The sequence below is a fragment of the Ipomoea nil genome, unplaced genomic scaffold, assembly GCF_001879475.1.
Source record: "Ipomoea nil cultivar Tokyo-kokei standard unplaced genomic scaffold, Asagao_1.1 scaffold1848, whole genome shotgun sequence".
NCBI lineage: Eukaryota > Viridiplantae > Streptophyta > Magnoliopsida > Solanales > Convolvulaceae > Ipomoea > Ipomoea nil.
In genome coordinates this window covers 390,692-417,239 of record NW_017618276.1, presented here as the reverse complement: position 1 = coordinate 417,239, position 26,548 = coordinate 390,692, and the positions used below count along the sequence as shown (strand labels likewise).

General features: G+C 37.7%; 1 protein-coding gene across 1 annotated transcript in view; it reads left to right on the top strand.

Annotated features, from left to right (window-relative positions):
* The window catches only part of LOC109193257 (wall-associated receptor kinase 3-like), a 28,647-nt gene extending 5,985 nt beyond the window's left edge, over positions 1–22,662 (top strand). Inside the window, exons 2-4 of the mRNA XM_019344096.1 lie at positions 18,280–18,447; positions 18,545–19,734; positions 22,315–22,662. Of these exons, the coding sequence (XP_019199641.1) occupies positions 18,280–18,447; positions 18,545–19,734; positions 22,315–22,662 (1,706 nt within the window). The remainder of the gene's footprint in view (positions 1–18,279; positions 18,448–18,544; positions 19,735–22,314) is intronic.
* The last annotated feature ends 3,886 nt before the right edge of the window (positions 22,663–26,548 follow it).

Here is a 26,548-nt window from a genome sequence, read left to right as displayed (position 1 = left end):
AGCAAGTGACTTGGATTTATTTATTTATTTATTTATTTATTTATTTATTTATTTATTATTATTATTATTATTATTATTATTATTATTATTATATTTTTTTAAAAAAATCAAACGGTATTTGATTCAGTTCAATTTTTTATCGAACAATTCGGATTGGATCGGATAGGGTTTTTTATCAAACCGTTCGGTATACAAGAATCCAATATCGTTCGGTTGTTCGGTATATTACTTCGGTTCGGTTCGATTCGAGAAAACTAAACAGAATTGCCCACCCCTAAAATTAATTACCAAAATAGTCCCTTGACTATAGCGAAATTACCAATTTGGTCCCAAGTTAACGGTTGACTAACGGTCAAACTAACGGAGGACCAAATTGGTTAAAAAATTTAAAGTTGAGGGACTTAATTGGTTAAAAAAAATAGTCAAGGACCAAATTGATAATTTCGCTATAGTTAAGGGACCATTTTGGTAATTAACTCTTTTTTTTTTTTTTAGTACTATTGGTTATTTTTTGTAATATAGTTAGCTTATTAATTAATTTTGATTTGTTTGATTATTATTAATTGTTTGACGTAGTTAAACAATCAATATGAATATTTGGTTAATCAGTTTTTTTTTGTAACAGCTTATTGATTAAAAACGTTAAAATTCAAAAAAATCGCTCAAAGTAACTTTTTTGATAAGTTTTTTTTTTTTTTTTTTTTTTTTTTTTAAATAAATTATAATGTAATCAACTATCAGCTAACAACTAAGTTGCCAACATCTCTCTACAATCAACTAATGCTATTAACTAGTCAAACTTAATAACCAATCAGCTAACAGTTATTTGTCAAACACCCCATTTATCTTTACCTTGCTCTGGAATGATGACCCCATTGTCTTCTTCATTGTCAAGTAAAGAGGAAAAAGTCTTTTGGCTTCGCAAGTAGAACAAAAAGTACTACTTGGATTCTAAAATTTTATTCGAAATTATACTTTCTCACTTAAATTTTTGATGTGACATTTTTATTGGACTCACAAGATAAAGATATATAACTTATCAATGTTTGCTACATCAATAAATAAAAAGTAAGAAAATAAAAATTGAGAGTCATGTAGTAAAACTCGGTAGAGATCAGACTAAGGGAAAGGCTTATATGCCATGAGTAATATGTGTGATCATCTTTTAACATCTAAGTTATGCACAAATAGGCGGTTTTAGTCTTTTAGAGACTATTTGTACCACAAGTTTGTCAGTTAATAAAGTGGTTGATTTGGTCCTTTAAGAACTAAAATCGCCACTGCATGCATAACTTAGGAGTTAAAGATGGTCACGCATATAACTAAGCGATCGACTAATTAAGTCTGTACCATAGATATAACTAGAGGATCAAAAATGCAAATTGTTGGTTGTTGTTGTTGTTGGTTGTTGTTGTTTGTTGTTTGTTTGTTTGTTGTTGTTGTTGATGATGTTGTTGTTGTTGTTGTTGTTGTTATTATTATTATTATTAGAGTTAATACCCAAAATAGTCCCTCGACTATGTCGCAATTACCAATTTGGTCCTCGACTATCATTCTTACCCAATTAAGTCCTCAGCTATACAATTTTTACCCAATTTAGTCCTTTGTCAATTTGACTATTTGTTGACTGTCAAAAGTGGAAATAAATTTGTAATTTTACAAGTTTTCTCCTTCCTTCCTCATTTAGCAGCGCCAAACCATGTAGCAATAAGCTCCGATTGGGTTCTAAACCTGTCAGTACCGAAGTAGTGGTTATGCATCGGATAGCCCATGAATTTGATTTCCAATGATTTTTTGACGATCGAAATCTGATCGGAGTGTATTGCTGCATGGTTTGGCGCTGCTAAATGGAGAGGAAGGAGAAATCTTGTAAAATTATAATTTTATCCCGACTTTTGACAGTCAACAAACAGTCAAATTAATACAGAGGACTAAATTGGGTAAGAATTGTATAGTTGAAGACTAAATTGGGTAAGAATTGTATAGTTGAGGACTTAATTGAGTAAAAGTTACATAGTTGAGGACTTAATTAGGTAAGAATGATAGTTGAGGACTAAATTGGTAATTATGACATAGTCGAGGGACCATTTTGGGTATTAACTCTTATTATTATTATTATTATTATTATTATTATTATTACAATGCCACATTAATTATAAAAATACACAACTTAATACTAAATCACATTAAAAAAAGAAGAAGAAAAAAAAAAAGCTACAAGACATGTGTAGACAAATGTAACTTGTTAAAAGTGTTAATTAATTATATTTTTACAAGCTCAACAATAAACAACAAACTATATACTTAATTATGTGGCATAAGAAGTCCAATCCAAACTAAGATTAATGGAACCCACCCTATTACTAGAAACAGGTTTTAATCTTTTTATACATTGAGATATTTATTTCATTTCATTAAAGTTTTAGTCCATAATAATGATATACATGAATTAATTATTTTTATATTAAAAGTCTTCTTTAAGTCGGTGTTATGAAATACATTTTCTGAATTATTATTATTTTCTTAATGCGTGCCAAATATATTAAAATATATTTTGATAATGACTGTTTACTTGCTTTGATATCATACAAAATATAATATTAATCATTTCTCTAATTTTCGGATAGCTCGTTACCCAAATGATCAAATTACCAAATTAATAATAGTTGAAAGTAGTTATGAACAAATACTACATTATAACATAATCAATAGTACTAAAAAATAATTGAGAAATAATTGAGAAATAAAAAATGAGATTTTTTTTTTAATATAATGTCTTTTTTTTTTTAATTCTTTTATATTTTTTTATTTGTGTGCCATCGTCCCATCACAATATATACCTTTTCTTATTTTTATCCCATGGGCTGTCGTTTATAGTTGGGGGAGACTTAGAAGAAATCAAGCATAACGTAACATTAAGGATCAAGACATTGACGGAAACAAGTAAAAAAATTGTCAAATTGGGTGTTCTTATTATGGTTTGTACATAAAACCTTTGGACTTGGTTGCCTTGACTTGGTTTTTTTTTTTTTTTTTTTTTTTTTTTTTTTTTTTTTCCGAATGGCAAGAAAAACTCGTAATCATTGCTCGAAGATATGTATTGGACCTGTAATCTTAGTCCTTAAAAGATCACAAAAAGTAAATTAACCTAAGTTGACCATAATTGATAGGTTCAAATCAAGACAAAAGCTGGCTAAAAACAAGAAGCCTAATAGGGCATTCTAGCTCACTGGACTCGAACTGGATTGTTAGAGTCACTTGGTCTTTTGTTTGAAGAGGGCAGAGGGCAGGCCATTACATAATCATATATAGTATGTAGCTGGAAATAAACCATTCAAGATCGATTCCATACTATATACAAGCCAATCGTTGTAATTGTCATCATTTCCAAACTCTTTTGTCCAACAACATGAGCTCCTCCCTTGTACAACTACTTGTGTTGTGGATAGTACTAGGATGTTTTGCTCCAACCGCCACATCAAAAACCAATCATTATCCCATAGCCAAACCCAACTGCGATGATCATTGTGGGAACGTAAGCATCCCATTCCCCTTTGGGTTGACACAAGATTGTTCTTTCAACTCAGAACTCCTCATCAATTGAGATGGATATCAATGGAGGAAGGGCAGTTGAGCGTGATGAACTACATAGCTCGAAACTGTTATGCCGGAGATTTATCATCAGCATGGATCCAACTCTCAACATTCTACGTCAGCCAGAAAGCCAATAAGTTCGTCGCCGTCGGCTGCAACACCATCGCCACGGTCGCCGGCTACGGCGACCAACGGTCCCAAGGTGAGAGAATATTTCAGCCGAGTGCGACTTTTGAGAAAAGGGAGAGAATCAATTTTATTTTTTGCAGCACTTTACAAAGTTGCATAAGAGTGTTGGCTTCCCAAGTTAATTTTTGTTCCCAAGGTGAGAGAATAAATTCCATCCATCTACCCCCACTTCACCCATAAATCTGAGAGTTCTTTGACCTTTCTGAGAGAATAAATGTCATCCATCTACCCCCACTCCCCATAAATGTAAGAGTTCTTTTACTTTTCTGAGAGAATAAATTCCATCCATCTAACCCCACTTCACCCATAAATCTGAGAGTTCTTTTACCTTTCATCTTACCATAAACCTCACATACAACGGCAGAAATTGTAGAATCAAGTGAGAATCAAAAATTGTTCTCTCTTCCCATTTCGGACGCCATTTCTGTCAAAAATTATTTCTGTTATCTTCAAAGCTTCTTCCCATTGAAGAATCAAAGTGAGAATCAACACAGCATCTTCCCAAGCTTTCCTTTATCTACACTTGTGCATCTTCAGGTAAAAAAAAAAAAATAAAATTATATTTCAGTTACTAGAATTATTATTTCGTTATGATGTTTTATTGTATATTATATCGCATTGTAGCATATTATTTCTTGTTTTAGTGTTAAAATGAAGTTTATGAAAAAAAATTCGGATTTTGATGTATTTAGTGTTTATAACATTTATTTAACAGAAAAAATGTTGTATATAGCTACTGTAATTACTCGTACTTGACATAATTTTTTTAAATGTGGTGTATATATTTGTTGTTGTTAAAGAAAAAACGAAAAGAGGATGTTAGTTGTTTAACAAATGAATAGATCACCCGTTTATTGGGAGTGGTAATTAAAAAAAAAAATCGGGTTTCTCAAGTCCGACTTAGATGTTTAAAAAATATATATATTTTAAATGCCGTATATATATATATATATATATATATATATATATTTTATGTTTAAATGCAGTTATTATTTATTTATTTGTTAAGTCAGAATTTATTTTTTCGATTTGTCTCCATATTAAGTAGTAGATTGAGTATATTATTATAATTTAAACCGGACTGATGAAGTCCGAACCAAAAAAAAAAAAAAAAAAATTCTGAGTGTATAGAATTATAAACAGGAAAGGTCAGAATAGGTTCGCTGGTTACGAGAATTGCGTAAATGAATATTTGGACCCCAGAGAAGGAAAACCGACGTTGTGTAGTCCGATTTTATGATTAAAGAGAATCGATGTTCTGGAGTCCGTTTTATATTTTTTTTATTGTTTTTTAAATACATTCGGACCATTGAGGTTCGAATGTATTCATATAATTAATTTTGTTTTATTATTATTTTTTTTAAGAAATGCGACGAATGTATTCATAATATTTTTTTGCCGAAGAAGGTTCATGCTCAGTATGTGTCTATACTTCATATTATAATTCGAAGAAGGTTCATGCTCAGTATGTGTCTATACTTGATATTATAATTTGAATTTAGATGAAAAAATTGGATAATTAAAAATATAAACAAAGCATTATTTTATTGATGATTCAAAGTAGGACAGTTTGGGAAAGAATGACTTGTCCTCCGACAATACCTACATCTTCTACTTCGATTTGAAACGAAGTCCATTTCATTTGGATACCTACGTGTGCGGCGCTGGCCTCGTTGATTTGGTTGCCTAGCAGAAATCGGTGAAAGGCAAGTAACTGGACCGGTACACTGAATTCTTTCGTCTACGGGGTAAAAATTACCGGCATAACAGTTCCTGTAATTTTCAACCGAGTAAACATCTGGCACTAATGGGCCGAATCCTTGCCCTCGGTAATTGCATGCTGCAATCACATGTGCACAAGGTAAGCCGTTGACGTTCCACAAGCCGCAGTTACACGTACATTCCGTTAGATTCACTTGAAAGTGATATTGTTGACTTCGGAAAACGTAACCAGTATTTAGGGCAACACCATAGATTCTGAGGGCGTCATTGTAACGTTGAACGCTTGCACCGCTTGCCTCATTGTTTCGAGCTGACAAATCATCGGTAATGTTTGTCGTGAATTGCAGGCCGTGTTGCTGCATCCCCTCTCCCGCAGTACGCTTGTCGGCAAACATAGTCTGTAACTTGTGAAAAGTCATTCGGACTATTGCCGTGACGGGTAACATCCGACAACACTTTAGTGAATTATTTAGTGACTCAAACGGATTGGTCGTCATGATGCCGTACTGGTGACCATCGTCGTGAGATAATGTCCACTTATCGACATCAATATCGGCAAGATAGGCGTATGCAGCGGGCCATTTGATTTGGATTGCCTGCATGTGTTGAAGGAATTGATCCCTTGTCACAGCAGTATCAGACTACCAGCTTCCCACACAAGTTTTCGTAACCGCCTATTTCTGGTCACCCTTGACATGACATTGCTGCGAATGTGTCTTAGGCAAAATCGGCGTTTGACACGGCCCCCCTTCAATTGTTCGACGGAATTAAACGCTGCATCGATTCCAGCGTGTCTATCCGAGACGATGCACATGGAATTGTGATGTGGAAAGACATTTTCGGCCAGAAGTCGAAGAAACCAAGTCCAACTGGCATTATTTTCGGAGTCCACGATCGAATATGCCAGTGGATAGATTTCCTTGTTGGCGGTATATCCGCAGGCTAGCAGGAGATGGCCTTTGTACCGGTTGTACAAGTGGGTACCGTCAACACAAATAACCGGGATGCTGTAGCGGAAACCATCTATTGCGGGCTTGAACGCTCAAAATGCGTACAAGAAATTCGCGTACATGTACCCCTTTCTGCGTTATGTGTGGTCATGATTTTCACAATGGTACCAGGGTTGGACAGTTGCAACTGCCGGCAGAATTGTGGTAGCTCATTGTACGACTGCCGGTAATTCCCGTACTGCATTTCAATGCATTTGTGTCTGGCATACCAAGCTTTCCGGTACGAAATGTCGACACCATATCGTTGTCTCACATCCTCTTGGATGTGTTTTATTTTGTACCGTGGATCCGCAGTGATCTTTTGAAAGATCAAATCACATATTAATGAGCTGGTGCACAGTTTGTCCGCGGGCCGCTGGTTGAATTGAACTGTGCACTCGTGGGGCTGAGTGTACTTTGTGACTTGCCATTCAGTAGATGCCCCATGCAACTTCTTTGCGGATAATGTCCACGGGCAAGATGGTGTTGAGATATAATGTGTACAGGAGACCTTCCAATTTGCCCTTTTTTTGTGGTTGGTGACGTAGTCCCGCCCGTGCAGCATATTGTATGTTCCTACTGCTTTTTTTAGCGTCGGAAAATCCGGGAATACCATTCCTTTTGCAATAACATTTGTGGAGGGGTCGTATGATAGGGTTTCATCATCGTCCCTCTCCGTAAAGCCGTATGCGAATGCAGTTGTTGGAGGTGGTATCGGTGAGTGGTAAGATGGAACCGTAGAATCTGGCAATCGATGACCCCGACCTCGATTCATTTGAGTAGTTACATTCATTGAATCGAAGTCGAATGGAACTGACTCCTGTATGTCTTCGTGGTCTGTACTTCCTGAACTCTCGAACGGTATGGACTCATCAGGTTGATACGTGGCATCACTTCCTGATGAACTTTCCACCATTGTTGACTCAGATGGAAGTTCCTCTGGTGGATCGACATCGTTAACTCCGAATCCGCCACCATAAATATCTCCTGTCTGAATGTACACATGTAACTCTCCGTTTGGCATTGTTTGTCGTATGAAGTATTCCCAGTCTCTTTCTCGCGCAACGTGTAGTAGATAGTGTGTGCTTCCCATTGTAGCATCCACTATCACTCTTCCAATCAGCTCAACATTGTCCTCAATGTTGATTCCCATTGCTTGTCTGATCATTAACTCCATAGGAATGAGTCTAATATTTGATGGTATTGGAATAACTACTCGAGGCTGGAGTGAATAATTTATCTGTGGCGGTGCCCCACTGGTTTGTATTTCCCCACCCCGAAAAAACGAAAACATATGTAGATATAGCTTCCATTTTAAAAAAATTGCAGTTCGAGAAAATTGAATTTGGCTCTTTCTAAATATGAGATTCGCAAATGTTGTGGTGCAGTTATGGGGCTTGGTTGATTTGTTCGTATAGTAGTGTGGTATTTATAGTAGTGTACTAGAGTCCGAAATAATTATATTTAAATGTCCCTAACAGCTTTAGTTGTTTGTATAGTAGTGTTCTATTTATAGTAGTGTGCCACAGTGTAGTCCTTATTAGCTTTATGAAAGTGTAGTCCATATCACAATGCACTTTTTTATAAAATCACTTTTCAGTAAAATAAATTTCGTGAGACTCCAACTATTGTCAAGTAGTGCCAATTACTTTTTTATTTTTTTATTCTGATAGTGTTGTCACTATCAAAAATTACATTTTATAAAATAAATTGGAGTATGGAAGGAAAATATGATAGGGTTGGTTTATGCGTACAAAACATAAAACTTAAACAAATGCCAAACAACAATGGAGTAAACTCATGCAAATATTTATTCAAACATTATGTTAACTTATTTGGAAAGTAGATGTTTAAATTCTTCAACGATTGCATCCAGTTTCATCGCGTGCTCGTGATTCTCACGTGCGAGTTTATCTTGCATACGAGCTAAGATTTCCTCATTTGAATATGTGTTTGTATTCGGTACGGTGGAGTTGGAACTTGAAGCGGAATTAGAACTACATGCTCGGGAATCATGTCATTGACTACTTATGAATCTGTTGAAAGCTTGAATGGCTTCATCCCTCGAGTTGTATGAGTTATACAAGTTGTCGCTATAGCGATGCACTTGAGTTTTTGCATCCTCCCAATTGTCATATATTCTCGGTTGGCGACCAACAAACACAACATACGTTTTTCCCTAATAAAAATCATATTCATGTTAAAGACGAAATTTTAATTAAAAAAAATAGTAAATAAAACTATTCCGTACCATATGAATTGTTCAGATGAAGATGATGAATGCTTTGAAGTTGTAGAATGGGAACTGCAATCTGAGCAAGTAATCTTCAATGTGAGCAGGTTGCGGTGATGTAGAGCAGGCTATAAATAGGCCTATAAAGAAATTATGACTGAATATATTCCCTTAGATTGGTTTTGAGAATTACCTTATCGTGAAGAATATGTTTGGACTTTGTTGGAAAGAATATATTCCATTACAAGGCAAGAATGGTCCATTTCATCATTTCCAAGACGAATATATTCCCCGAAGCTATTGCTATGCTGCCATGAGTGTGAGAAGACTAGTCATTTAATAGGAAATGACTATTCGTATTGCTATTGTGAAAAAGTATTACATTTCCGAGGTAAAGACAGTCCATTATATTATTTCTGAGACGAATAAGTATTACATTTCCGAGGTAGAGACAGTCCATTTTATCATTTCCGAGACGAATATTTTATTTATTCACGTAAAGTCTGGAAAAAAAAAAACAAAATATATGTAAAACACGGACCCGGACGGTCCGAGTTTTACTTTTATAAAAATTAAAACCTAAAAATCGTAACATAATGTTCCGATTTTATTATTATTTTTTTGTTAAAATCGGACCGTAATGGTCCGAGTTTAACCATTCGCGGGGTCATTTCTAAGACACATATATTCCCGAGGCGCGTTCATTTCTGAGACAAATATATTCCCGAGGTACAGACAGTACATTTTGTCATTTCCGAGAGGAATAGATTCTCGACGTAGAGACAGTCCATTTGATCATTTCCGATAAGAATATATTCCGAGATTGTACTACTATTGTGTAGCAGTATGAGATGACTACTCCTTTAATATGAATGACTATTATTAACATTGGTTCTGTAATTTGAACCGAATATATTCGCTTACATTGCTTCTTTAAGTTAGAAAGATTTTTTAGAGACACTGCATATTCGCTCACATTACTTGTTGAACCCGCAAATATTTTATTTATTCACGTACATGTTGGGTAAAGTGTGAAAAAAAAAATTAATGTAAAACTCGGACCCATACGGTCCAAGTTTTACTTGGTTAAAACTTAAAAATCGGAACATAATGTTCCGATTTTATTATTTCTTTTTGTTAAAATCGGACCCCAATGGTCCGAGTTTAACCATTCGACGGGTCATTTCTGAGAAAAATATATTCCCGAGGTAGAGACAGTCCATTTTATCGTTTCCGATAAGAATATATTCCCTGATTGTACTACTATTTTGAATCAGTGTGAGATGACTACTCCTTTAATACGAATGACTAATACGAATGACTATTCGTAACATAAATTATTGTATTGCAGTATAAATACATGCAACCATCATAATAAAAAATATAACATAAGTGCCAACATATTTTTATTACCAAAGATATTCTAATTTTCAGTTGTTTGTATACACTACGTTGTGAGAGATGCAAATGCGGGCATCTTACAGTTCTAACGAATTTCAGCTACCGAACGGAGTGAAATAATTACATATTTTATTCATACAATACACAATCGGTGTTATTGTATGTTCTCATTAATGAGAGAGCAGAGACGAATAAATTACACGTTTGTCGTTTCACAAACGTGGTTAATGGTAATGAATGTTTTAGAGTTTACCATTACATTCCCCACCAGAATAAACACCGGACGTAATTTTTGCAGAGTTTTATTGATGGTGAAGTAGGTTATTAGTTCCACAATGAGGAGATCCGGTGTACGAGTTACAAATGTTTAAATTTTGTTTTTTCTCATGTTGTTTGCGGATGTATTATGATTTTCTAATATGGTGTTTCGTTTAAAAATGCAGTTTGTAGAATTACTCGCACACTCGAATCTCATGACAACATTTTGGGCGGCACAATAAGTTGGTTTATCGTTCAGTTCGTCGGGCCATGGTTCTTTGCATTGCCATACTGCATGTTTGAACACCTTGTTGAGCACGTCAACCGTACGGCACTACTATATCACGGTCCGTCCAACCCGTGGGAGTTGCATGTTGAAGCAATGTCTTGTTACGAAGACTGTGAAGAATTTCTTAATGCTTATGGAATTGAAGAGCATGACCAAATAGTCATGCGACATGTTGGTCGTTTTCAATTTCAATTTTTTGTCATAAGAAATAGGACTCAAGTTCAACTACAACATACCCTAGGTGATGGGGACAGCCGTGACATAGCTCCTGATAGTACCGGTGGAATAATTGCTGTACCAACGAGGTCGAGCATCCATCCTAGTGTTTCGATTGAATCACTTATAGGATTCCGGACATTATTGATTGATATCCGTGAGTTTTCTCGTGAACAGTCGCTACTAATAGACTTCATTGCTGCAACGGTGACTGAGAATGACTTCGTTGATCGGGTTTGAAATGGTAACGAACCCTCTTGTAGTGGCCCGGGATGCACACGATCATTTGCCATACCTGTATCAAAACAATTGTTCATTCTCGGGGCAATTGTACAATCAGTCACCGCTGCAACAATGAAGTCTATTAGTAGCGACTGTTCACGAGAAAACTCACGGATATCAATCAATAATGTCCGGCATCCTATAAGTGATTCAATCGAAACACTAGGATGGATGCTCGACCTCGTTGGTACAACAATTATTCCACCGGTACTATCAGGAGCTATGTCACGGCTGTCCCCATCACCTAGGGCATGTTGTAGTTGAACTTGAGTCCTATTTCTTATGACAAAAAATTGAAATTGAAAACGACCAACATGTCGCATGACTATTTGGTCATGCTCTTCAATTCTATAAGCATTAAGAAATTCTTCACAGTCTTCGTTACAAGACATTGCTTCAACATGCAACACCCACGGGTCGGACGGACCGTGATATAGTTGTGGGGTACGGTTGACGTGCTCAACAAGGTGTTCAAACATGCAGTACGTCAATGCAAAGAACCATGGCCCGACGAACTGAACGATAAACTAACTTATTGTGCCGCCCAAAATGTTGTCATGAGATCCGAGTGTGCGAGTAATTCTACAAACTGCATTTTTAAACGAAACACCATATTAGAAAAACATAATACATCCGCAAACAACATGAGAAAAAACAAAATTTAAACATTTGTAACTCGTACACCGGATCTCCTCATTGTGGAACTGATAACCTACTTCACCATCAATAAAACTCTGCAAAAATTGCTCGGCTCTACGTCCGGTGTTTATTCTGGTGGGGAATGTAATGGTAAACCCTAAAACATTCATTACCATTAACCACGTTTGTGAAACGACAAACATGTAATTTGTTCGTCACTGCTCTCTCACTAATGAGAACATACAATAACACCAATTGTGTATTGTATGAATAAAATATGTAACTATTTTCACTCCGTTCGATAGCTGAAATTCGTTAGAACTGTATGATGCTCACATTTCCATCTCTCACAACGTAGTGTATACAAACAACTGAAAATTAGAATATCTTTGGTAATAAAAATATGTTGGCACTGATGTTATTTTTTTTATTATGATGGTTGCATGTATTTATACTGCAATACAATAATTTATGTTACGAATAGTCATTTGTATTAGTCATTCATATTAAAGGAGTAGTCATCTCACACTGATTCAAAATAGTAGTACAATCAGGAAAGATATTCTTATCGGAAACGATAAAATGGACTTTCTCTACCTCGGGAATATATTTTTCTCAGAAATGACCCCGCGAATGGTTAAACTCGGACCATTGCGATCCGATTTTAACAAAAAAAATAATAAAATCGGAACATTATGTTCCGATTTTTAAGTTTTAACCAAGTAAAACTTGGACCGTATGGGTCCGAGTTTTACATTAATTTTTTTTTTCACACTTTACCCAACATGTACGTGAATAAATAAAATATTTGCGAGTTCAACAAGTAATGTGAGCGAATATGCAGTGTCTCTAAAAAATCTTTCCAACTTAAAGAAGCAATGTAAGCGAATATATTCGGTTCAAATTACAGAACCAATGTTAATAATAGTCATTCATATTAAAGGAGTAGTCATCTCATACTGCTACACAATAGTAGTACAATCTGAGAATATATTCTTATCGGAAATGATCAAATGGACTGTCTCTACGTCGAGAATCTATTCCTCTCGGAAATGACAAAATGTACTGTCTCTACCTCGGGAATATATTTGTCTCAGAAATGACTGCGCCTCGGGAATATATGTGTCTTAGAAATGACCCCGCGAATGGTTAAACTCGGACCATTGCGGTCCGATTTTAACAAAAAAATAATATTAAAATCGGAACATTATGTTACGATTTTTAAGTTTTAATTTTTATAAAAGTAAAACTCGGACCGTCCGGGTCCGTGTTTTACATATATTTTGTTTTTTTTTTCCAGACTTTACGTGAATAAATAAAATATTCGTCTCGGAAATGATAAAATGGACTGTCTCTACCTCGGAAATGTAATACTTATTCGTCTCAGAAATAATATAATGGACTGTCTTTACCTCGGAAATGTAATACTTTTTCACAATAGCAATACGAATAGTCATTTCCTATTAAATGACTAGTCTTCTCACACTCATGGCAGCATAGCAATAGCTTCGGGGAATATATTCGTCTTGGAAATGATGAAATGGACCATTCTTGCCTTGTAATGGAATATATTCTTTCCAACAAAGTCCAAACATATTCTTCACGATAAGGTAATTCTCAAAACCAATCTAAGGGAATATATTCAGTCATAATTTCTTTATAGGCCTATTTATAGCCTGCTCTACATTACCGCAACCTGCTCACATTGAAGATTACTTGCTCATTGCAGTTCCCATTCTACAACTTCAAAGCATTCATCATCTTCGTTTGAACAATTCATATGGTACGGTATAGTTTTATTTACTATTTTTTTTTAATTAAAATTTCGTCTTTAACATGAATATGATTTTTATTAGGGAAAAACGTATGTTGTGTTTGTTGGTCGCCAACCGAGAATATATGACAATTGGGAGGATGCAAAAACTCAAGTGCATCGCTATAGCGACAACTTGTATAAATCATACAACTCGAGGGATGAAGCCATTCAAGCTTTCAACAGATTCATAAGTAGTCAATGACATGATTCCCGAGCATGTAGTTCTAATTCCGCTTCAAGTTCCAACTCAACCGTACCGAATACAAACACATATTCAAATGAGGAAATCTTAGCTCGTATGCAAGATAAACTCGCACGTGAGAATCACGAGCACGCGATGAAACTGGATGCAATCGTTGAAGAATTTAAACATCTACTTTCCAAATAAGTTAACATAATGTTTGAATAAATATTTGCATGAGTTTACTCCATTGTTGTTTGGCATTTGTTTAAGTTTTATGTTTTGTACGCATAAACCAACCCTATCATATTTTCCTTCTATACTCCAATTTATTTTATAAAATGTAATTTTTGATAGTGACAACACTATCAGAATAAAAAAATAAAAAAGTAATTGGCACTACTTGACAATAGTTGGAGTCTCACGAAATTTATTTTACTGAAAAGTGATTTTATAAAAAAGTGCATTGTGATATGGACTACACTTTCATAAAGCTAATAAGGACTACACTGTGGTACACTACTATAAATAGAACACTACTATACAAACAACTAAAGCTGTTGGACATTTAAATATAATTATTTCGGACTCTAGTACACTACTATAAATACCACACTACTATACGAACAAATCAACCAAGCCCCATAACTGCACCACAACATTTGCGAATCTCATATTTAGAAAGAGCCAAATTCAATTTTCTCGAACTGCAATTTTTTTAAAATGGAAGCTATATCTACATATGTTTTCGTTTTTTCGGGGTGGGGAAATACAAACCAGTGGGGCACCGCCACAGATAAATTATTCACTCCAGCCTCGAGTAGTTATTCCAATACCATCAAATATTAGACTCATTCCTATGGAGTTAATGATCAGACAAGCAATGGGAATCAACATTGAGGACAATGTTGAGCTGATTGGAAGAGTGATAGTGGATGCTACAATGGGAAGCACACACTATCTACTACACGTTGCGCGAGAAAGAGACTGTGAATACTTCATACGACAAACAATGCCAAACGGAGAGTTACATGTGTACATTCAGACAGGAGATATTTATGGTGGCGGATTCGGAGTTAACGATGTCGATCCACCAGAGGAACTTCCATCTGAGTCAACAATGGTGGAAAGTTCATCAGAAAGTGATGCCACGTATCAACCTGATGAGTCCATACCGTTCGAGAGTTCAGGAAGTACAGACCACGAAGACATACAGGAGTCAGTTCCATTCGACTTCGATTCAATGAATGTAACTACTCAAATGAATCGAGGTCGGGGTCATCGATTGCCAGATTCTACGGTTCCGTCTTACCACTCACCGATACCACCTCCAACAACTGCATTCGCATACGGCTTTACGGAGAGGGACGATGATGAAACCCTATCATACAAACCCTCCACAAATGTTATTGCAAAAGGAATGGTATTCCCGGATTTTCCAACGCTAAAAAAAGCAGTAGGAACATACAATATGCTGCACGGGCGGGACTACGTCACCAACCACAAAAAGGACAAATTGGAAGGTCTCCTGTACACATTATATCTCAACACCATCTTGCCCGTGGACATTATCCGCAAAGAAGTTGCATGGGGCATCTACTGAATGGCAGGTCACGAAGTACACTCAGCCCCACGAGTGCACAGTTCAATTCAACCAGCGGCCCGCGGACAAACTGTGCACCAGCTCATTAATATGTGATTTGATCTTTCAAAAGATCACTGCGGATCCACAGTACAAAATAAAACACATCCAAGAGGATGTGAGACAACGATATGGTGTCGACATTTCGTACCGGAAAGCTTGGTATGCCAAACACAAATGCATTGAAATGCAGTACGGGAATTACCGGCAGTCGTACAATGAGCTACCACAATTCTACCGGCAGTTGCAACTGTCCAACCCTGGTACCATTGTGAAAATCATGACCACACATAACGCAGAAAGGGGTACAGGGTACGCAAATTTCTTGTACGCATTTTGAGCGTTCAAGCCCGCAATAGATGGTTTCCGCTACAGCATCCCGGTTATTTGTGTTGACGGTACCCACTTGTACAACCGGTACAAAGGCCATCTCCTGCTAGCCTGCGGATATACCGCCAACAAGGAAATCTATCCACTGGCATATTCGATCGTGGACTCCGAAAATAATGCCAGTTGGACTTGGTTTCTTCGACTTCTGGCTGAAAATGTCTTTCCACATCACAATTCCATGTGCATCGTCTCGGATAGACACGCTGGAATCGATGCAGCGTTTAATTCCGTCGAACAATTGAAGGGGGGCCGTGTCAAACGCCGATTTTGCCTAAGACACATTCGCAGCAATGTCATGTCAAGGGTGACCAGAAATAGGCGGTTACGAAAACTTGTGTGGGAAGCTGGTAGTCTGGTACTGCTGTGACAAGGGATCAATTCCTTCAACACATGAAGGCAATCCAAATCAAATGCCCCGCTGCATACGCCTATCTTGCCGACATTGATGTCGATAAGTGGACATTATATCACGACGATGGTCACCGGTACGGCATCATGACGACCAATCCGTTTGAGTCACTAAATAATTCACTAAAGTGTTGTCGGATGTTACCCGTCACGGCAATAGTCCGAATGACTTTTCACAAGTTACGGACTATGTTTGCGGACAGGCGTACTGCGGGAGAGGGGATGTAGCAACACGGCCTGCGATTCACGACAAACATTACCGATGATTTGTCAGCTCGAAACAATGAGGCAAGCTGTGCAAGCGTTCAACGTTACAATGACGCCCTCGGAATCTATGGTGTTGCCCTAAATACTGGTTACATTTCCCAAAGTCAACAATATCACTTTCAAGTGAATCTAACGGAACGTACGTGTAACTGCGGCTTGTGGAACGTCAACGGCTTACCTTGTGCACATGTGATTGCAGCATGCAATTAACGAGGGCAAGGATTCGGCCCATTAGTGCCAAATGTTTACTCGGTTGAAAATTACAGGAACTGTTATGCCGGTAATTTTTACCCCGTAGACGAAAGAATTCAGTGTACCGGTCCAGTTACTTGCCTTCCACCGATTTCTGCTAGGCAACCAAATCAACGAGGCCAGCGCCACACACGTAGGTATCCAAATGAAATGGACTTCGGTTCAAATCGAAGTAGAAGATGTAGGTATTGTCGGAGGACAACTCATTCTTCCCCAAACTGTCCTACTTTGAATCATCAATAAAATAATGCTTTGTTTATATTTTTAATTATCCAATTTTTTCATCTAAATTCAAATTATAATATCAAGTATAGACACATACTGAGCATGAACCTTCTTCGAATTATAATATGAAGTATAGACACATACTGAGCATGAACCTTCTTCGGCAAAAAAATATTATGAATACATTCGTCGCATTTCTTAAAAAAAAAATAAAAAAACAAAATTAATTATATGAATACATTCAAACTTCAATGGTCCGAATGTATTTAAAAAACAATAAAAAAAATATAAAACGGACTCCAGAACATCGATTCTCTTTAATCATAAAATCGGACTACACTACGTCGGTTTTCCTTCTCTGGGGTCCAAATATTCATTTACACAATTCTCGTAACCAGCGAACCTATTCTGACCTTTCCTGTTTATGATTCGAAAGAGGACAAGTTCTTCTTCTCCGGCGATATGCTTACCGACAAATGGGAAGTCAACAAACTTCCGATAGTCATTGACTGGATCATCCCCAACGATACGTGCAACAACTCTAGCAACATATGCAAAGGTAACGCCACCTGTGACCCTTTTGAAGGTCCTGATGGTGGATACCGATGCTCTTGTAAGAAGGGTTATGAAGGCAATCCATATCTCCATCCAGGTTGTCTTGGTACGTATAAGTTTTTTGAATGATGAGAGTGAAATTTGTAGCCACTATCTGAGTAGAGTAAATTTCACCTTGTTATTTTAATCCGCAAAAGATAACAAAAAAGTAAATCTGACAAAGTATTACAAAAAGGTAAATCAGCTTAGTTTGACCATAGCTGCATTAGGGATTAGGTGGACCATAGTTGCATTAGGGATTAGGTTGACCATAACTGCATTGGGTAAATTCCAACTTGTTATCCTAACCTGTAAATGATTACAAAGAGGTAAATCAATTTAGGTTTGACAGGTAAATCGATCAACTTAGGTTTGACCATAGCTGCACTGGGTAAATCCGACATTAATATTCTAACGTGCATCTTAGGTGGACTATAGATGCATTGAGTAAATCCCACATTGTTATCCTAACCTGCAAATGATCACAAAGAGGTAAATCAGCTTAGGTAAACCATAGTTGACCGGTTCAAATCAAGAAGGTCAATTGGTTGCACTTCTGTTAAGAGTCGAACTTGTAACCTTATGATTATCAAGTCAACAGTCTGACTAACTTGTTTTAGCCTGTTTCAATCAGGCTAGGGTGTTTTTGTTTCTCATTTATTTAGATTTCTTGTTTATTGATGGCTCTGCAGATATTGATGAATGTGCAAATGGGCAGAACAACTGCTCCAGGAACGCCACTTGCCAGAATAAACAGGGGGGTTTTTCATGCCATTGCAAGGAAGGTTTCCAGGAAGATGGGAAAGGTGGCTGCCAATTACCTAGTAAACATGGAAACAAAGTGAATGCCATTGTTTTGGGTAAACACCCTTTGCTATTAAGCAACTCTTTTCATATGATTGATATTCCAATCACTCATCAACACTTACTAAAGAAATCGAGAAATGTTGATTGCAGGTGTTTCTTTGGGCACTATAACGCTGTTGATGAGTGGTTTTTGTGTGTATTTGGGATATCGACGGAGGAAATCAATGCAGTTGAAAGATAAATTCTTTAGGGAAAATGGAGGATTGATTCTGCAACAAATGATTGCTCAAGGCACTACATCTTCTAAAACAACAAGAATTTTCATAGCTGAAGAGCTTAAGAAAGCAACCAACAACTTTGACCAAACTAGAATCGTTGGTGAAGGAGGTTTTGGCATAGTTTACAGAGGACACCTTCTTGATGGCCAAATAGTAGCTGTTAAAAAACCCAAAATGATGGACCCAACCCAAGTTGAACAGTTCATCAATGAGGTAATTGTGCTCTCCCAAATCAACCACAGAAACACAGTCAAACTTTTTGGTTGTTGTTTAGAGACAGAAGTTCCGTTGTTGGTTTATGAGTTCATAAATAATGGAACATTGTCTGAGCATCTACATAGTAAAAACAACGCATCCAAAATGCCTTGGTCGATTCGTTTAAGAATAGCTACGGAAACAGCTGAGGTCCTCTCTTATTTGCACACTGCAGCTTCTCCTCTCATCATCCATAGAGATGTTAAGCCAGCAAATATTCTCCTAGATAATGACTACACTGCTAGGGTATCTGATTTTGGTGCATCAAGATTAGTTCTGCAAGATCAAACTCAGTTGATAACTATGGTACAAGGAACATTGGGTTATCTCGATCCAGAATACATGCAAACTCACCAATTAACAGAAAAGAGTGATGTTTACAGTTTCGGAGTTGTCCTAGTAGAATTGTTAACCGGTAGGAGGGCAGTATTCTTCAATGGCCCAGAGGAGGAGAGAAATCTATCTCTACATTTCCTTTCCTCGCTCAAAGAGAATCGATTATTTAGGATTTTTGATGACAATGTTGTATGTGAGGGAAACACTGAAGAGTTAATGGAGGTTTCCTTACTTGCAGAGAGGTGTTTAAATGTGAAGGGGGAGGATAGGCCAACGATGAAGGAAGTTGCAGTAGAACTAGGTGGATTGATGAGAGCGGCAAAACATCCATGGGTTAATAATTCAAAAACTTCCTTGGAATCACAAGCTCTACTTACTGAGCCATTGATCCCCTTTGGCTATGATGCTACTAATGCTACTTTTAGTATGACAACTGCATATGATAGTTTAAAACATCATATGGAGTTATCAGTAGGCAGGGACGGAGGCAGAGGGGGGCAGTTGTCCCCCCTCACCCCACCCCCACCCCATATATAATATTTGTATGTATATATGTATATATAGTATAGGTGTTAGTATTAGTATAAAAAAATTAGTAAATGTTAACAAGTAAGGAATTAGAGTAGTTAATAAGGTATGTGTTTGTTAATTGGAAAGGTCTTGGGTTCAAATCCTTGCATTAACATGTTTTTGAGTCCTACCCCTATGGCCATTGTTTCATATTATGTTATAAATATTTTTATAAAGTTTTGATGTGTTTTATTTTTCGCACATATCCAACAATATTTACAACTATATTTTTTAAGTAATGATTATATAAAAAAAAATCTTAGGTAACTTATTTTTTTTTAAAAAATTATCTCTTTTGTTTTAATGTTTCGCTTTTACTGAAAAAAATTTCTGAATCCGTACTACTTCTTCGCCCCCCCTCAATCGAATTTCTGGCTCCGTCCCTGTCAGTAGATGCTGGAAGATAAGTGCAACTACTTCATATTGATCAGCAAATTAAATTATCTATGTTCAATTCTGTAAACAAAATAATGATATTTTTTTGTATTGTTTTTCATTCTAATATGTAATAATTACAGTAGTTTAAGCCAACTGCTATCTAGTGTGATGATATTTCTGTTAACATTCTAAATAAATAATAAGTATAAAATAGATATTACTTCCTCCGTTCCATTTTATGTGTCTGGTTCGGTTAATGAGGCTTGATTGAAGTTATTTTCAATTCAATTTTTCATAATATTAAGTTTAGTATTAGTATACAAAATTTATATATTTAAAAACTACACTAAAAGTACGATTAAACACACAAAAAAAAAATCAAATTTAAAAATAAGTAAAAAAAAAAAATTTGACCAATGAATAGTAAGTATGTCAGATAAAATGGAACTGAGGGAGTACCTTGTAAAGAACTATGAGTATTTAAAAAAAAAATAGTGTTGTTTAAATCAAATATTAATGTTTAGAAGATTTAGAATTTCGGTTAAATCGGTTAAGCAAAAGGTCAATTGACAGTTAATCGAATTGAATTAATTGTTTGCACACCTCTAGTAAAAAGTGTCCTAAATTCTGATATCAAAGTACATACTACATATAGGGCAAATTATTGTCTAGACCGTGCTCCACTACCACGGTCCAAAATGACGTTGTTAAATTTTATGAGTTAGAAGATAATGTATTTTATGTGGTAGAATAATGTATATTATGTGTTAGAATAATATACATTATGTTTTAGAATAACGACACTTTTGAAGTAAGATAATATACTTTATGAGTTAAGATAATATACATTATGTGTTATAAAAATGTATGTTGCAGTGGGTCACATGAAAAAATTACGCGAAATGACATCATTTTTTATTGTGGTGAGAGTTTTCATGCAACATAATAGATCAGCTTAAGGGACATGTTTTTATATTTTGACAACTATATAGTAGTGTAAGATTAAACCTGTTGGTTTTATTGGGACTGGTTAACCATAAACCAGGTACAGAGCTACAGAACGGGGGTAGGGCGCTAGGCCCAGAACAATGCGTACAAAACCCGAGGATAGTTATGCTGTGCATCCGTATGCACCATGCATGGTTTTAAGTGAGACGCGCGTTTTTAATAAAACGACATCGTTTTTGCATCCTTATGCACCATGCATGGTGCATACGGATGCACAACATAATTTGCCAAAACCCGAGGTACAGGCCCCAAAACAATGGCCCAAATACAAAGAACAAGGCCCACAAGGTGGGCTATAATTAACTATGCTACTAGTAGGAATCGAACCCAGGTGACTGGATTGAGAGTATGAGATCAAGACCATTAGACCGTAGTGCCTGTCGTAATTTCGTTGCCCTTAGCTAAGGATCCAGGACCCCTATTTATAGCCTGCCCCCTCTCCTCCTGGGCCTCCACATGCCCCAAGTGCTTTAGTCGCCACTCCCTACTTTTCCGTATGCCAATCCGCACGTTTACCTTGCTTCCGAAATTCCTGTTCCCCTTACGCGCACCACCCTGCACACCCTACGCACGCACCCCCAACCCGGGCGACCTGCCACAGCGCCGTAGGCAGCGCCCCTGCCACGGGGCGACGGGCCCGCGCCCAGCCACGTGTTAGGCGCACTGGGTGCGGCGTTGCCAGTGCCCCAGCCAACGTCCCGCCCTGGCCATGGGCAATGGTAGCGGCCACCGCCCCGTGCCCTGGCGGCGGGCGGGGGGGGGGGGGGGGGGGCGTCAGGCCCGCGCCCCACCCGGCGGTTCTTCCGACCACCCCGTGGCGTCCTGCCCCGGCCCAAACACTCCCCCGTAACCCTAGGCCCAATGACCCCAGCCTACCTGGTTTCTAGCCCATACCCAATATCCCCATCACAAGTCCCCCACTCCTTTTAGGTATCTTGATACCTAATTGGAGTAGAAGTAGGATTTTACTCAGTCTTTCCCCCACTCGGATTAGATAACTGGTTTCCCCCATAAAATCTCAACTACCCCCCCCCCCCTCCTATTTAAAGCTATCTTTTCCTCCCTTCACATTCATATTTCCTGGTCTCCCACTAGAATCAGCTCTCACAACGCAAACTGCCTACCCCCAATACACGTCACGCCCCCGCCCTAGGGCTCGTCACGTCGCCCACCGCGGAAACTCGGCGCACCCGCGCTACTCACGCCATGAGCTCCCACCAACCATCGCCGCAAGCCACGACTACTACTCACCTCGTTGCCTGGGGATTTTTTGGTATCACCCGTTCGCCGATCACTGCCAACAACTCACCTGCCTTCTCTAATCCGTCTCCTCGCCCTGCTCAGAGGTCACTTCCTATGTCGCCTATGACACCTCGTGCCCCCTACCACCGGTGCTTCCGTCCGTCATCTCGATCCCTCCACTCCCCGCGGCATACGTGCTAATGTTTCCTGAGCCGAACTCGATTCCTTAGACGAATGGTTGGGCCTGGATGTTGAGATCACCGTGCCCGGGGAGGACTGAACTATGTCAGACCCACCTGCGGCCGACAGGGTAGCCGTTCATTACCAGTCGATCCAGGCAGGCCTCCAGTTTCCTCCACATCCTCTTACTCGGGCATTTCTCGACTGCCATGGGATAACGCCCTGTCAGATGACTCCAAACGGTTACCGCTTCATCACCTGTTTCCTCACTCGATGCCGGGAAGTCAAGGTAGAACCTTCCCTATCTTTACTTTTACATGTTCTCAACGTGAGCCAAAGCGAGTTGTCTTTCCTCCACCTCCAGCCCGTCCCTAACTATCCCTTCGTGACCTCTCTGCCATCCCTCTCCTAAAAACTGGAAGGAGAAGTTCGTATACCTTCATTATCCCACTAGTGATTTTGGGCTGGGATTTAGTAATGTGTGGGTGCAACGCCCTCCTCTCTACACGCCTCCCGGCTATTCAGGTCTGGATACTGATAGGGCGCGACTGTGCGCCGACGGTCCTCATGACCATCGTAGGTATCATGATCCCTCTCGGCTTCACCAACTCAGCACCGGTCCACCTATGGATATGCTCCCTTTTTTTTTTTTTTTTACACTGCTTGTGTTGTACTTACAGCCTTATCTGATGTTTCTAGCTCCCCTCGAAAGTACCTCCCAAATGCTTAGAGCTTACCAGACTCGTAAACGACAGCAAGCTCCTAGCTCGGAGGCCGCCTCTGATGACGAAGATGAAGACGACGAAGGGGCATCGTCGGTGGGGCTCATGGACGACCCTACCATGGATTGAGTGGATTCCAACATTCATTTTTTGCCCGCTCAGTTCTCCCCGCTCACTCCCTTCCATGTCGTGGACTCCCCCTCTCATGAGCCTCCTTCGGCCGTGACGCTAGCTACGCCAAGCCCTCCCGGTGAGTATGACGCTCGTGACCCTCTGGCTGCCAGGATTTCGACTTGGTCGGGCCGCCCCCGCCTCCATCCCTACGATCCCGAACATGTGGATTGATAGCAGTCCCACGGCGCTTCTGGATTGATAGCAGTCCGATGGAGACCTTGAGTTCCCGCTAAGTCGGAGATTCCATGAATGTAGGTGCTCCCCCCCCCCCCACCCTCTTTTTTTTTTTGACGTGTTTTGCTTGGTGTCTCAACCCTTTGCGCAGATGGTTATGCAAACCACCGGGCTTCACCAGCGCTTGCAGGAGGCCTCTCGGGAGTATGCCGAGTTAGAGAAGGCACAACAGGGTGTAAAGCGCTCCCTCCGGGGGGAAGAGGAGGCTCGTAGACGCACAATGAGAGAACTGATCGAAAGCTTTAAAAGAAGCGCACAGGACCTTGCAACAAGAGCACAAGACCCTAGGAGATAAGCAACAGGCCCTTCAGGAGGATCACAAAACCTTGGGGGAGAAGCACCAGGCCCTTTAGGAGGAACACAAAACCCTGGGGAAGGAGCACCAGGCCCTTCAGGAGGAACACAAAACTTTGTAGGAGGAGCATAAAAAACAGCAACAGGATCATGCCAAAGCCCTTGACGATGTAGTGGAGGACTAGCAGGGGACTGAAGATTTTGCATGTGCTGCGAGTGAGGACTCATGCACACGCATGCCTGGGTTGATTCGCTGGTGGTTGGGGCATCCTGACCGCTCTGGAGAAGGCATGGTCGACAGGGCCGTTCCTAAGAAAATTGGGGTCCTGTGCGAAAATTAACATTGGCCCCCTTTGTGTATAATTGTAAATATATAAAAGATATATTGTATTGTACCAAAATATATAATAGTCTATAACAAAATTATTATTCAAAATTTCACTTGAAAAGTGACATTCTTCTTCTTCTTCTTCGGTCATATTTAGATGTAAAATTATTCACCAATCCATTGAGTCTTTCTTACAATATATATATTTGATCATAAGTAAGATTTCAACAACTTGAACTTTAAAAAACTTATTTATGCATAAACAACAGTAATGAAAATAGTCGAGACTAATTGATATTGCAATTGTAGTATCAAAATACAAGAAATTAGATTGTTATTCACCAATAAAAAAAAATCCTAGCTAGGGTTAGTTATTGAATTAATAATTTTAAAATTGTGAATAAAATTAAAGAATTAAAATATTTAATTATTTACATAATTTCATCCTTTTATCGTGAAGAATAAAAAAATTGATGATGAAAAATACACAAACAACGCATTTCAATTTAATGATTACTGAAACCGAATTCTTGCGTTGTGAATACAAATCTTGTGTGTATGCATTATAAATTTATAATAGGAATAAGAGTAATTTTTTACTCTTTATATATAATAATTTTTACAATAATCAAATAGGCCCGCCTCAATTCCTATAAGTTATAGGACTATACCTCTATACGTAAATCAAGTACTTAAGAATTAAAAATTTAAACTTTTTAGAATTTTAAACCGTCTTGATTTCTTTATCCATAAGACTAATATATAAAATATAAATATAAAATAATATTTTTTTTAATAAAAGTGCCCCAGAATTTGGGGGCACAAAGCACAATACACATATATATACTTCGTAGTTCGTATGCAATATTTGGGGGCCCTGTGCGCTGGCCCTGATGGTCGAGGCCATGTTAAGGTGGCAGTCTGTGCAAGAGTACCAGGATTTCATAGGAAGCTATGGAGAAGAAGGGAGAATGAAAATGTAGAGTATTATTTCATGCACTTCTTACTGTTGAGTTACAATATAAAGGGGGAAGGAGAGAGACGGTTACATGAGGAAGGAAAAAGATATTTTCATCTTTTTCATCCTCCAACATCTTCTTTTTCTCCTTCTCCCTTCCCGTAGGACGTTTGCTTGCATTGTTGTTTTCATTAATCGGGTCTGCATTTTCAAGAATTTCTGGCTCGACATAGACAAATAAAACACAGAGAAGAGTATTATACATTTCGTAATACATTGATTGAGCATATGTGGGAACGATATGGTAATTTTAAAAATTAAATGTAATAGTTGTTATATGTTATATTATTGTAGAATAAAAATATTATTTGCATTACAATTAAATTTTATATTAACAAATTAAAGTAAAAAAAAATTAAAATTTTAATTTATAAAAAAATAAATTATTTTAGTGTAAAAATAGAATTTAGTGTAATGAATTTTAGATGAATAGAATTTATTGTAAAAATAGGATGAGAATATTTTTGTTGATGGAAAACTTTATTGTAATGCATTGGAGTTGGCCTAAATCATTAATGTCTCCATTAATTGGTACGGTCAAGCATCCAAAACTGTCAAAATTTGACACCTTCTGAAAAGAGGGACCCATTATTACCTCGCAAAAGTTGGAGGGTCAATAATACATGTGTCAGCTAGATTGAAATAATTATTTTATATTTTATTTAAATACATAGATAAAATATGTAAAACGTTTTCTTTTGTTTGTTGCGAAATCACTGTATTGCACTACCATGGCCGAATTTGTGCCGTGAAAGATAAGCAATAATACATGATCTCAAATTTTAGAGAACTTAATATTTATTTTTGATCTAGCTACTTATGAAATAAAAAATAAATCTATAATAAACTCATAAACTTTTTTTCCAAATTACTTCTCTATCACAATAATTATGATATAATTAAATGAGAATGCCAAAATTATTCTGTGACTTAAAAGAAGAGTCATATATTTTAAAGTATTAGTGTTAAACCATTAAAGATTAAATTTATACTATTAGTATTTAGTATAACCTCATTTATTTATAACAACGAGACTAAAAATTTAAAAACTGACCCAGTGTAGTACGATCATATTCCCATAAGTCAACACGCCATTATATATATACTGTATATAGTACGTGTTAGCTGGAAACCAGG